Source organism: Cervus elaphus, chromosome X (assembly GCF_910594005.1).
Source record: "Cervus elaphus chromosome X, mCerEla1.1, whole genome shotgun sequence".
Lineage (NCBI taxonomy): Eukaryota > Metazoa > Chordata > Mammalia > Artiodactyla > Cervidae > Cervus > Cervus elaphus.
The window spans coordinates 121,765,580-121,780,416 of NC_057848.1; the positions used below are offsets into that span (position 1 = coordinate 121,765,580).

The window sequence follows — 14,837 nt, forward strand, 5'->3', positions numbered from 1 at the left end:
GGCAAGGTGACTCAGTTGGGATGCATCCAGGCTCAGAGCCATGGACACGAACACAGGGCTCTCCTGTGAGTCCCTGGGGTCTGCACACTTCTTACTCCACTGCCTGCCTCCTGCTCCAACGATGAATGGTACTAGCTATGGGCAAGCCCTCTGCCCCTTCAGAGGATCCCAGCCCCCTCCCCTTTCAAGTTCCCACAGGCATCTCCACCCTCTCTCCCGACGGCTCCCATCAGCATTCAAACATCTCCAGAAACCACACTTGTCAATTGCAGAACTTCCTTCCAATTTTCTGCTCCCCCTGGCATCAAAACTCCTTGAAACTTTCCTGCCTGTCTGCACTTTTTCTCCCCATCCTCCCTTGAAGCCACCCAATCATACCTTGACCAAAAGAAAGGTAATGGTCCCTCTGCAAGCATGCTTTTTCCTTACCCTCAGCAGGAATGCCATGCAGTGGAGACTCCCTTCTCTCTGAAACACTGTGTGACCTCATGCTCTCATGCTCCTCTGCTTCCCGTCCTCTCCCTCCACTGACCCCTCAGTCTCCTTTTTGGACCCTCTCCATCTCTCTAGACTCTACATACTGGAGATTCTCTGGAATTTCCTCCTATTGCCTCTATTCACTCCCTTTCAGGAGTCAATGAATCTCTCAGACCCAAGAGACTCAAGGTTGAACTTGGGGTATCCCCAAGGTATCCCCCTGACGTCCCCATTCTATACCTTCTTTCCCTTGCTAAGCGGGGGTGGTGGTCAGCCCCACTGTGGCTCCCAGTGAACCTGAGCCCCTGGAGATCACGTGCCTGCACAGCCCCCCTGTAATACATTAATCAATAGAGTAGAACTGACATGGTGTCAGTTTGGGGCCTAAGGTTTATCAGTGTCCACTTTTGCCCTCTTGGGAGCTTTGAGCTGGCTACCCAGCTGGACAGACCATGAGGGAAGGATTCATGGAGAGAGAAGGTCCTAGAACTTCATGGTGAGAGGAAGGCCCAGCTGCTCCAACCGAGTCCAGCCCACAGTCAGCCCAACAGCTGAAGACAGGCACACAGGCAGTGACCACAGGCAAGGCCAGCAGGAGAAGTGCTCAGCTGAGCCCAGCCTAGACGGCATAACCGTGAACAAGTGAAATGGTCATTTTAGGTCATTTGGTTTAGGGTGGTCAATTCCTCCAGTAAGAGATCTTTGAAACAAACAACAGTTCTAATTTTTATTATCCCAGTGGCTTGGGTCAGAGCCATTCTTTATTCCTCTTTAGCTCATATCCTACATCCGATCTACATGCAAACAGGACAGTCACAGCCCACTGGCACACCTTCTAGGCACACCTAGGATCTGCCACCACCCTTCCCACTGACTGTCACCGCCACCGTTTCCACCATGACCTTGCTGCCTGAACCCCACTCGCCTCGTCTCAGTCTACTTTCCACACAAGAGTCAAAATAAACCTTTAAAAATATAAGGAAGGGAATTTCCCTGGTGGTCCAGGGCTTAAGAATCCGCCTTGCAACGCAAGGGATGTGGGTTGATCCCCGGTGGGGGAACTAAGATCCCACATGTCACAGAGCAAGCTGAGCCGGGTATTGAAGCTACTGAAGCCTGTGCACTCTGGAGCCTGCGTGCCTCAACCAGAGTCCATGCACTGTGACCGGAGGTCCCACAAGGCGCAACGAAGACCCTGTGTGCCGCCACTAAGACCCCAGACAGACAGACACAAAAATAAACGTAAAAGGCATACAAGGAAGGCCCTGCATCCCTCCGCTCGACACTCCCCAGCGGTACCCACACCACCCAGAATGATACCCAAGTCCTCACACCGTCCGACTAGGTTCTCTGATTCAGCCCCTGCCATCCTGCCGACTTAATTTCCTGCCAACCCACACAAGTCACTCTCATCCTGGCCAAGCAAGATCCACCCTGGGCCTTGCCCACTCACCGTCCCCTCTGGCCTGAATGCCCTTCCACTACGAGGTCACCTGCCTGACTCCTGCATCTTCATCTGGGGTCTGCACTCCAGTGACACCTGGGGAATCCTGCTCTGAGCAGTTGATCTAGGAGTCCCGCCCTGCCCCCGTCACCTTTAACCCTGGCCCGCCATGCTCTCTGTCTACATTGCATTTCTACCCCTACATCCTTTTTGCCCTCTTGTTTCCTGTCTGTCTCCTTCCACTATCACACAGGCTCCATGAGGGCGTGGATTCTGAATGTTGGGTTCACTGCTGGGAGACTCCCAGCGTGTAGAACAGCATGTGACAGTGTGGAGCCCAATATACACATACTCGATGAGAGAGCACACGCGTTAGTAAAAGCTGCCTTTCATAGCCCTGGAAACAAGGGGAAAATCATCATAAACCTCCAAGCTCAACCTTGCACCCTGGGGCCCGCCTCCCTGGAGCCCATGATTTGGCAGGGCAGTGGCTCTGAACACGTTTCCCAGTTGCTCCAAGCCCTCCAGAGGTTCCCCATCGCCCCCAGGATCAAGTCCACTCTCCTTCAACAGCCCACAAGGCTCTGCAGATCTGACCCCTCTGGACTTGAGGCTCCTCCGGGCCCTCTAGTACACACTCCTTGCACACCCCACCACTGTATGCTCTCTGGCTTTGCCCATGCTGTTCCCTCCACCGGGAACACCCTTTCTCTCGTTCCTCCCACTCCTGTCCACTTGTTCTTCAGGCTCCACCAACATGTCCCTTTGTCAAAGTGCCCTTCTGTGACCTCCACCTTCTCTGGCTCTTCCTTTTCCTGTATTTTCCTTCTGGGCTACCCACAGTTTGTGGAAGGGCAGCAGATTACCCAGTGGAGCAATTTACCAGCAACTTAGGCTTCTGCAACCACAACCGAGGAAGGGGGGCAGACAAGGGTGCTTTTCGAAGCAGGACCAAGACCTGTGTTGAGGAGCCTAGTGAAAAATGAAAATGCAAGTCCTCCTGTTCAAAATGAATTTCAAGTCAGCAACAGCAGAGCGGTAACCCAGCCTGGGATGCTTCTGAGCATGGGGTGCTATACAACCCCACCAGTCACATGTCCAGGAAACTGCAAAATGCAGCCCTAAAGGCCTGGTGAGGCCACTGACCTGAGTGTGTCAGCACTGGCCATCTCTGCAAAGACAGAGCCATGCACTTATTTCATGGAGAGACCAGAGCTTCATTCCTGAGTGGAGGCATCTTCCCTCTCCAGGGTGCCTGCTCCCTGGACCAAGTGCCATTCCAGCCAAGTTCATCCACTGACAGTTTAGCACAAGCTTTGCTGAATGACACAGTCAAGAGCCGAGAAGAGGAGAGGAGACAATAGGAAAGAGATGACCTACAAACAAGAAATGCTGGAGAGGGTGTGGAGAAAAGGGAACCCTCATACACTGCTGGTGGGAATGCAATTTGATGTAGCCACTGTGAAAGACAAACTGGAAATTCCTCAAAAAAAACAACAACTAAAAATAGAACTACCACATGATCCAGGAACCCCAGTACTGCGCATATACCCAGACAAAACTACAATGTGAAAAGATACACACGCCCCAGTGTTCACAGCAGCACTATTGACGACAGCCAAGACATGCAAACAACCTAAACGTCCATCAGCAGATGAATGGATAAAGAAAATGAGGGGCATATGTAAAACGGAATATTATGCAGCCATTAACAAAGGAAGAACTAACGCCATTTGCAGGAACATGGGTGGACACAGAGATGATCACACTTAGTGAAGCAGCTCAGACAGAGATGGACAAACACCACGTGACATCACATACAGGCAGAATCTTCATTACGACACAAATGAGCACATCTACAAAACCAGAACAGAATCTGAGACACGGAGAACAGAAGTGTGGTTGCCAAGGGAGAGGGAGACTGGGGAAGGGATAGAGGGTGAGTTCTGAAACAAAAGGGAAGGGGGAGGGCACAACCTTTCAAAGAATGAGACAGCCACAGGACATGACGACAACTGGTTAGAACAAGCTAGTTCAAGGTGGTGGGTGAATCGACTTCCGCCAGACCTCGAGGCTCAGGATATGCTCGGCGTAACACAGCCAATGAAACAGCACACCCACCAGTGCCAGGAGAGTTCTGAGGCTGCCGACAAACATCAAGAAGCGGGTAGTAGCCCGAGCCCTGGGAATTCCCGCCCCTTCCTCAACATAGTGGTAGCAATTCTCCTGCTCATTAGCCTATAAAATTACCTCGCCTATAAAAACTGAAGATGCCATATTTGGGGGCCTCTCTCGCCTTCTGAGAGGGCCCACACTCTGTCAGTAGACTGTACTTCTCTCTAAACTAATCCACTTCTTACCTATTACTTTGTCTCTCACTAAATTCTTTCTGTGATAAGACATCAAGAACTTGAGTTTCATTAAATCCTGACACCAGGTGTGCGAGCTCAATGAAAAGACCTTGGGTTCAAGTCCTAATCTGGGTTGTCGTTTCAGTTTGGGATTAGCAGATGCAAATTATTATATAGAAGATAGATAAACAACATTATATACAAGATGGATAAACAAATATAAGATGGATCAACCCCCGTTCTAGAGGAGATCACCTGGGCCAGACTAAAGGAGTACAGGCCCTGCACACACCCCGAGCCTCATCAGCAGCTCCGCCCTTGAACCACTGCTCTACAACTCCTCACCAAACCCTCCTGGGTCGGGACACACACACTTGAGGACATTAGGCCGCTGGGTCCCCCTTTGCCTGACAAAGCAATAAAGCTATTCTTCTCTGCATCACCCAAAACTCTGAGATTCCTTTTGGCACTGGTGCACAGAGGCTGAATTTCCAGCCTCAGAATCAGGACAAGGCAAGGGAACCCAAGGTAGGTTAGACAGTCAAGTCCAGGCACCTCCCACAACCCACAAGGCCACTGATGCCTACCCTCAACTCTCAGCTGCAAGTACAGGGGCCTTTCCTCTCGCCTCCAGGACAAACACACTGCCCAGAGTGGGGCGAGGCGCCATGAGGGCCATGTCCTGGACATCACTGTGAGGATGCTGAGTCCTCTTACACAGTTTCCCAGGATGAGCACACAGCAGCAGGAATTACTGATGTCCACCAATCAGCAGGCACACAGCTCCCCACGTGGGCACTGAGGTCTGGTCACCAGCAGGGTGAAGGCCAGCGACAGGCGGCAGCAGCAGGTGGCCAGGTGCCCAGGAGGAGTTGCCAGGAGGCAGGCTCACTCCCACCCCCACCATCTCCTTCCTCCTGTTTTCTGTGGTTAACGTGCCACATGCGTCTCTCTAGGTCACCTTTCATCCTCTCGAGGACACAGTGGGAGACAAATCCCATCTGGAATTGTCCTCATCATCTCGTGTGTTCTCCCCGCCCTTGGAGCATTTCAAGTCCTCCAGAGACGCAAATGCCAGGCTCTCACTCTTGGGATGGGTGTCCACATGAAATATCCTTTCCAGGGACTTTCCAGGTGGATCCAGTGGTTAAGCTCCATGCTTCCACTGCAGGTGCTCAGCTTCAATCCCTAGTCAGGGAACTAAGATCCCACAAGTTGTGTAACACAGTCAGAAAAGAAAAAAAAAAAAAAGCCTTTCCAATCACCCCTGGGGCATGCATGCTTGACAGGGAAGCCTGGGAGGGAAACACAGCACCCAGACAGCCGGCCATGAGGCCCCGGGGATACGCACTCCTACCTTGGTCAGATCCATCCCAAGTTTGAGCTGAGAAATGAGGTGAAGGATCACACTGCGCTGGTCCTCCATGACGCCCAGCTCTGTCTCTTCCTGATCTTCAGTGTCGCTTTTCTCATCTTCGGACAAAACCAATTCAGGGCCTGAATTTGGCTAAAACAAGATCATCAATAAAACTCACCAGCTGGTCCCGAGAAGGGAGAGGCTCAGCACCACACCCATGTTCTTTGGCAAAAGGGCAGAGAGCCCAGGCTCGCTCAGAAAGAACTTCTCCACCAGCTGGTGCTCCCGGCCGTGGGGCGAAGACGAGCTTTGGGGTGCAGGCCCTGCCTGCAAGCACTGCAGGAACTCACTCATCATCCCCCCTCATCAGTGAGTGAACATTCTGATCTAAGCACCTCCCCTGACAAAAAGCTTCCTGCCCTCCAAGAAACTATGAATAACTGTAATATACAGGCACGAATCCCTTCATCTGCACTATTCCCAAATGATGTCCTCCTGTTGTACAACCCACTACAGCTAATGTAAATTTACACCATAAGTAATGCAAATTTCTGTTTATAAGCAAAGATCAGACACCTCTGAAACTGACATTACCTTATTTATGTGAAAATTAACTCTGAAATTATTTCTACTCCCATTAGTTAACATCAAGATGGCAAGTGTGACCCAAAAAGGCTCAGTGCTGGCATTCATTTAGGCAGGGAAACAAAAATGAAAATGGAAAGAAAAGGTCTGAAATGGTACAACAATGCTAAACTTCAATCCACCAACAGACCCTGTGCTTTCCCTGATGCAAGTTTTATTCATTCAGTTGCTTGATTCCCATTTTCCAAATTACACAGAAAGCAGGCAAGTTAATAAAATGTGCCAGGGGAGTTGCTGAGAGCAAAATTTTCTGATACCTAAGTACCAAAGAACTCTTCTCTTGACAGAAATCACCATTTTATTCACCATTCCTCATTTATGTTCTCATAGTACTTGTTTCTCTGTCAGCAAAAGCATTCCACACAAAACATGCCATAATTGTTCCTAATTACTGTTGACAGGTCAGACACAGTGAACTTAAAATACAGAAACACAGAAGCTTGAACATGTCCATGTAAAAGGATACAGACTTGTCCAAATATCCACACAGAAACTAATGATTTTCAATCTCAGGAGACAGAACCATCACATCTATTTCCGATACACAAAAGTCACTTAGCTATTACGCTGTTGATAATCGTCCAGCTTCACACACACATGCTGGCTGTCCCTCCTCAACACTCCAGAGGAAATAAGGTATTTTTCCCACCAGGGTAGAAGTTTTAAAAATTTCAATTGAGGGACTTTCCTGATGGTCCACTGGTTATGAACCCATAACACAAGAGTAATGGGTTCGATGCCTGGTGGGGGAACTAAGACCCCACATGTTGTGGAGCAACTAAGCCCGTGGGCCACAACTGCTGAAGCCCAGGCCACAAGTGGAAAGGGCGTGTGCCGCAAAGATCTCAATGATGCTGCCAAATACACACATGAATATGCCATTGAAAAGTGATCGTAAGACTTCAACTGAAATAGACATTTTCTTTAGACACATTTCTCAAATTACTCCCAAGTCCATGGGGCTGTCCTCCAGCCAAGAGTCGAGCTTCCATCATCTGCCTGGTTCCCCAGACTCACGCCACGTGTCTTATGTGACAGCACTGGAAAGGTGCTTGCCGGATATACTGAAATAACTGAGGACCTCTGTCCCCCTCATCGTGATCCAGAGGACGGACCTGAGGGATGTCTGGGGCCATGCTGGGAAATCTGGGACAGGGGGACAGGAACCCAGACCTTTCTGTCAGTGCCCGGAGGCCCTGTCTCTCCAGCTTCAGCGCCCGTGGCGATCAAGGCCGCTGCAGTTATGAGCCCGACGGGCTGAGGCAGGGCCACCCTCCCACACACCTGTCCTCCTCACTCTCCCCACTCCTCTCCTCTGCCTTTTAGGGGAATTTTAAAGGTGGCTGCCTCTGTGCTCTGTGAGTTTGCATCTCAAGTCAGGTGCCACTGAAGCCAGAAAGCTCAGACACCCACCCTTCAATGCGAAGGTGAAACGTGTTAGTCTCTCAGTTCTGTCTGACTGGTTTCGACCCCACAGGCTGTATAGCCTGCCAGCCTCCTCTGTCCACAGGATTCTCCGGGCAAGAATACTGGAGTCGGTAGCCATTCCCTTCTCCAGGGGATCTTCCCGATCCAGGGACTGAATCCGCATCTCCTGCATTGCAGGCAGATTCTTTTATCACTGAGCCACCAGCAAAGCCCATGCCTAGGTGATGCAGCTGCTACCTCCGCTGCAGCGATCTGACAGGCAGGAAGTATCAGCAGGCCTCCCTCCACCTGGGGCGATGGGGCAGGAGAAGGCAACACCTGGGCATCTTGTGTCAGGAAGTGAAAGCACAATCGGAAGCAATCATGGGCCTTCCCTGGTGGTCCAGTGGCTATTTTCTGCAATCCCCATGCAGGGGCCCAGGTTTGGCCCCTGGTCAAGGAACCAGACCCACACCCTGAAGCTGAGAGCCCACACACCGCAAGTCAAGACCTCACACAACTAAGACCCGGCACAACCAAATACATTTAAATAACGTTTTAAAGAAGAAAGCAAATCAGGTTACCAGCCTGCGCTGGAGAAGGCAGGCATGGCTTTCAAGGTCCCTGCACATCTCAACAAGAAAGGGAGCGCCATGGGAAAAGACCCTGAAGAACAGATACCTGTAAGTGTACAACCGCATCGCTGCTGGACTCCAGAAAGGAACACAACATTGCTCATCAACTGTTCTCCAAAACAGAAATTCAGAAAGAAAGGGAGCTCCATTTGGAGTGCAATTGTTCCTGCCTGAAATGAGTTGCTCTCACAAAGTACTGAGTGTGAGGTAAACAAATCAATAGTTCAAGTCAGCTTCGCGAAGTGAAGAAGGCTTCTTTTTCCCGAAACTGTGATTTTTCCATCTGCCTGTAGGCCAGTGAGTGGGGAACTCTCCACCCCTCCCATCCATAGCTACTCTCAGGGAGATGCTTACAGACCACCCAGACCACACGCCTCCTGCTGTCTGCCTTCCTTGAAAACTAAACCCAGCTGGTCCCTGATTTCCAGGAGCCAAGAAGCCTTCCGCGAGATCCTGCCACAGCAAACAAACATTACTGTGCACACAAGCCTCTCCAGCTCGTCCCACTCCAATCAGCGTCACATTTCCTGTGTCTCATGATACCACCAGGCACACTGGCTTCAGCAAAGAGAAAGCAGGCCGGCGCACAGGCCCCAGAAGCTGACTCACTCCAGGGTGACTGGCGACCAGAACTCCAGGAGCCCTGAAGTCCCGTCAAGGGAAGAAAGGCCACGGGGAGTCTGATACACATCCCCTTACTGGCGCAGATCCTTAGCAAACTGTGCCCTGAGCTTAAACAGGGATCCAGTAATATTCCTGTCTCTCCCAGCTTCTGAGAACCTGCAAAAATTCTCCTACAAAACCTCGAATAAATAATCAAGCTTTTTTTTTCTAAAAAAAAAGCTGGTTTCATTCATCACTTTGTCAGTGAACATATTAGAGAACCACCCCTCCTCCAATTCCATCCAAACTGGAACTCAATTCATATGTAGGTGAGCCCACCTTTTTGTGTGGGTCTAAAAATGGGGAGGTGTGGGATTCCCTGGTGGTCCAGTGGATAAGAATCTGCCTGCCAATACAGGGGACATGGGTTCAATCCCTGGTCCAGGAAGATCCCACATGCATCAAGTCAGTGAAACCCATGTGCCACAACTACTGAAGCCTGCATGCCTAGAGCCTGCGTCCACCACAAGGGAAGCCACAGCAATGAGAGGCCTATGCACCGCACAGGTTTGCTGCAACTAGAGAAAGCCCACTCACAGCCACAAAGACCCAGAACAGCCAAAAGTAAATAAAAGTGAATAAAAAAGTAGTAATTATTAAAAAAAAATAAAACAATACAAGCATGCATGGATGGAGGGTAGACGTCTCCAACAGGGCACATCAGGCTGAAGGTCAACTGGCCGTGTGAACACCAATTTGTGGGCATCTGCAAAGCACCCACAGTTAGCAGGGTCTCTGAAAAACGGAGAATTCAAAGAACCAGCTTTGATGGAGTTTTAAAGGCAGAAAACCTCCCCTTTCAAGGTCAAGGGCTTGCAGATTCTGCTGCTCTGACATGAAATCCACAACAGCGGTAACGGTCAGTGGATCCAATCTCTTTTCCACCGTCAGGCCGACGTGCTGGTGGCATCCTCCCCCTCCCGCTCATCGAGGTCTGCTCCTCTCCCCAGGGGACCAGAGGTGGCTGAACAGTGTTTCTCTGCCTCAGAAGAAAACTGAAAAGAAAAAAACGGCTTTATAACACTGAGAAAATTCCTAAGACCTAATCAAGAAGCATCTTCAGATCCCCCTCCCCCATCCCCTGGAGAGCTCTGCAAATGAGCCAGCTGGGCAGTAAAAAGGTCTGCAAACTTGAAGATATAATGGAATTAGGATATGTTGTAAAGAAAAGCAGACTTTGGAAAAAAGAAGCTTTTAGTAAAAACAAAAATTATGACTCAGGATTTCTACCACATGAGCACCGCAGAGTGTGGGGTGCTACAATAAGCCAGTGACTTCTGCGTTGCTAGCAAAAGGGAGGGCAGAAAAGCAAGCGGAGGGCCAAGAAAAGGCCGACAGGCAGCTGGCGCCCCCTGGCGGCTGAGCAGTGACCTGGCCCCCCAGGGCAAGGGTTCCTAACCTGGGTCCCAGGGACACTCAGTGAGATATCTACTGCTAGGGGACTTTCCAGGCCGTCCAGCGGTTTAGACTCCCCCTTCCAATGCAGGGGCTGAGGGTTCGATCCCTGGTTGGGGAGCTAAGATCTTGCAGCCAAAAAAAAAACAAAACAAACCAAAAAACAAAACATAAAACAGAAGCAGCATCGTAACAAATTCAATAAGAACTTTAAAAATGGTCCACATACAAAACAAAACAACAAAATCTTCAAAAAAAATAAAAGTGGTATCTGTCACCCTTGACATTTCATACTCAAATTGGGGAGGGAGGGCGTTTTATAGAGTAGGTCCTGCCTAGACTGACCTCAGGCCTCTCAAGGTCTGAAGGGTCATGGAAGAGAGCTGGGCTCTCAGGCTGGGAAGTGGCTGAACCAGAGGAGGTCCCAGCGCCAGACGCACCCCTGCCTCATTACCTATCTCGACACCTCATCTGAGAGGGAGAAGCTCATCCCCGCTTTGGGGTCCAAAGCCAGAAGCAACACCGCAACTCGTGTTAGATCCAGGTGGGTCCTGCTGTCCTGTCAAGGAGGACACCGGGGTCGCAGAGACACTGGACTTGGCTGGTGTCTCATCCTTTTCACAAAAATCCTCATTCCTTCATACAAATGCAAATTCCAAGCAAGACTGAAATTCCAATCTCTTTTATTCAATACACACGTGTGATGTAATTACAGTTGGAGTCAGTTCCAGGGGAAAAGCCAACCAGGAAACAGACATTTTATCTTCAGAGTCCATGCAGGTCCCTATCGGAGGCCTCACTCCACGCCATGCTCCCCAAACCCACCCTCTTCCCGGGCCTTTCCTATTTTCCCTTCCTCAGACAGTGTCCGTCTTTCTTCACAGTGATCTCCCCTGCTGTCTGGACTGGGGCCTGGGGCCAACATGAACAGTTGGATCTACTAATGTCCTCTTTAACCCAGTGACTTAAACCAAAGGGCTGAACCTTCGCCTCAAGGCCTTAGAGAGAGGCCTGTGCCTTTCCCAGTCTTCCAAGAAGTCATTTCACTGTTGGGCAGGGAGCGGCTCCCCATGGAGCCCCGAAATACAGCCATGCGGGTCTGCAGGCTTTCCTCCAGCAAGGATCAGATGGGTGCCAGCAGCCAACTTTTCGCCAGGAAAACAAGCATCCTGACAAGAGGTATTTTTAACTGGACTACATCTTCAACAGAACGACAGAACCCACTGAGCTCTACTGAGCTGCAACTTTCCCCAAAAGTCTACCTGATCAAGACAGAAAGCCAGCATGAGAATGAACATCAACTTCTCTTCCAGTGGTGAACACGCTGCAGCTCAATCGTTTTTTAAAAGTCTGGCATCGCTCCCTGCCTGCTGGTACCTCGGCACGGAGGTATGGGTGGGCTGAGTCAATCCAAAAACCCTGGCATTGGATGCAAGAACTGGACGTAGCCCAGATACTGTCTTTACAGAAAAGGGGGGACTCAGCCATGCCAAGAACACTGTCTGGTATTCTGAGGGAAACCGAGAGGTGGGTGGCAGGGAAGACCCCAAGCATCACCACCCTTAGATGCCCTCAATGTCATGACCATGGCAGTGGGCAGAGGAGTAACTGGGAAATGACGTGGCCTCATATGCCACGTGCTTCTCGAGGTCACAGCTACACAGAACATGCAACGACATGCACTCACGGCCACCAGGGTGAGTCGGCTTTTGTTCACTAAGGGATACAAGTCAGGAGAAGCTGGTCTTCCCCAAAATGAGAGGTTTTAGAAAAAACAGAAACGTGAAGTTGAAACATGGATAGCGCTGAGGGGGGCCAGAGAGCCTGGGAGGGTGGGTAAATGGAGACAGACTAAGAGAACAAAACAGGGAACCTGGCGAATTCCAGAAGAGCAAGAGGATCTGAGTGTCTAAGAGGTACAAGTGCCCAGGGACCAACCACCAAACCAATTGTTTTTTGGTTCTACTGATAATAGTGTTACCGTCGCTTCAGTCTCTGGTCACTTTTTCTCCATCTTGGTATTTACAGGGCATGTAACCAAGCGGTCACAACCACGACTCTATCCTCAGAGCACATCAACACAGCAGCGCCGTCTGGAACCCTAAGAAGCCCCATCTAACAGCCCGAGGTCACGGGGATTGGCACAGAGGGATCCAAAGTCCCAGTCCAACTTGGGGCTCCAATCAACAGCACTGGCAGAGCCTGGGTCCCCTGCGGCTGGCCGGCTGTGCAGCGAATTCCACTGGTCACATCTCGCATTCCCCAGTGAGACCCACAAACTGCAGGACGATCGAAGGCACGGCCCTCGCCACCACGCGCCTGGAACAATTACTCCCCGAGGACAGACACGGATGTGATGTTTGTCCTCCAAGCACGTGGTGGCTACCGCTGGGACCTACTGTTCTCCTCACGCTCAGCGCACGCGGGGTTTCTCCTCCAGAAGAATCTCTCTTGCGCCTGTCTCTAATTCCCCAAAAGGAGGCCATCCTGGCTGCGTGGGAGGGTTCTCGCTTGAAGGATGGATGCTCGTCTCCGCTCAGAAGTCATGACAGAGGGCTGCTGACAGGCGCAGGTCTTCAGGTGGTGTCAGGTCTGACTGATGCCACTCGGCCCAGACGCAGGGTGGCCGCCAGAGGTTCCTCCTGCGTACCGTCCTCTGTTGGCAGCCGCAGTGGCCTCAGGCGACCAACTGTGCCTCGGAGGCCAGCCCCGCAGTTGGGGGGCCTTATTGGGCCATTTGGAGGTCAGTAGGATGAGGCCACGGTCAGGGAAGACCTGATGAAGGAGTCGGCTCCTAGCTCAGACAGGTGCAAGTCCAAGCCTGTCCACACCCCGGGGAGGCTGACTGGCTGCCGCTGATGTCACAATCCTTCTCTGCTGCCTCCCAGCGGCCGCGATGGCTGGCTCTCTGGCGCTACCCACACATACACACACACTTCCCACACTTGGCTCTCATAGACTGGAAGGACAGATGCTCGTCCTGAGCAAAGGGGCCGACCTGCAGAAAGGTTAATTGTACATCAAACACACCCCGGAAGACAAGAGGAGCTCGCTGCTGGGGAGAGGGAGCTGGAGAGGCGGGGCAGGCATTTGTCATCAGGAACATCACACCGGGAGGACTGTGAAGGCATTCTTTTCAAGACACACGAGGGAGGCATTCAGGAGAGGAGCACGGCCAAGCCCTTTTCCGTGTCTGCATGTCTGCTTGGAAACCATCTTAAAAGAGAGGAATCGCGAAGGAGCAGAGGAAGCCTGGAGAAAGGGCAGCAGGGGGCAGCAGCCAAGGAAGCGGGAGGTGACTGTGCTGCGTTGAGGCTGGGGAAGCAGACCAGCAGGGCCCGGCCCAGGCATGCGGGCACCGGGAAGTGAGATGAGGGCGCAAACGCAGTGCATCAGGCTAAGGGCCAGGGCTGTGTCCGGGGCTTCGTGACCTTTTCTGCATCAGCAAAAGGCCGGCCCTTTGCAGCCTGAATTCACAGCTGAGCAAGGGCCCCGTGAAGTTCTGCGGGGTGAGGACGTGCCTACCACGCCCTGGTCCTGGACGGTGCTGGCGGCATGGGTCACGCTTGCCAACTCACAGGAAGCCCCTGAAGATGGGCTAAAGGTCACGAGGAGGGAGGAAAGAGGACATATCATCGCAGCTCTGCGGGGCAGCCAGGCATCCAGGGAGAATTCAGCGGAGGCTGCAGACCCGGCCCTGGGCATGAATCCTGAACCTGCCGCCCTCCACCTGCCAGGCTGTCTCCTCACCTGTGAGATGGAGAGGGTACCACCCAGCCCTGGGGAGGGGGATGCCGCTGAGAGGCTCAGGGAAGACGAGGCACGGGTGCAGAGGGAACAGTGAGCAACAGCCCGCTGCTCTCCTGAGGCTGAGGCACCCTCGCTGGGGACGTGGGGACTCCTGGGTTCGGGGACCTGGGAGCCACGGCAGAAGCGCCCACCACCCCCACCTGGGCTTGTCCCCATCTTGGCAGCACCCTTCTGGAAGCTGCAGAATGCCGCCCACACTCTGTTCCCAAGCCAAGGACACTGAGGGCTCTGGGGCTCCAAAATCCCGGCCCTCTGAACAGTCCACGGCCCTGACCACCAGAGGCAGCATCAGTTCCCAGACCTGGGGCCGCAGCAGGAAGGGATGCATAGAAATCCCCCTCGCAAACCGCAGCCTAGGATCCCGAGCAGATCCAGGCATCGCACGGGACAAACAGCACGGCAGCCAGGACAGAGACTCGGAGCGCAAAGGCCATCCCGGGCCCCAGGAGTCCAGCTGTGGTCTGTGGGGAGTGACGGGAGTGGGCGGCTGCTGTCCAACGCTACCCAGAAAAGGTGGGGAAGAAACTCCCTGAGGTCCACCCTAGTCTTTCTGGACTCTGGTAAAAGAAAAAGTGGTGGTTTAAGAAATAAAAGACCTCCCACCCTTAGGGAGGGCTGAGGGATAAGCAGGTACCAGACTTGAATGAGCTACC

General features: G+C 52.0%; 1 protein-coding gene across 1 annotated transcript in view; it reads right to left on the reverse strand.

Moving 5' to 3' along the window:
* LOC122690678 (oxysterol-binding protein-related protein 10-like) overlaps positions 1–14,837 on the reverse strand; it is an 80,483-nt gene that overhangs the window by 26,831 nt on the left and 38,815 nt on the right. The window contains exon 3 of the mRNA XM_043897576.1: positions 5,630–5,779. Coding sequence (XP_043753511.1) covers positions 5,630–5,779 — 150 coding nt within the window. The remainder of the gene's footprint in view (positions 1–5,629; positions 5,780–14,837) is intronic.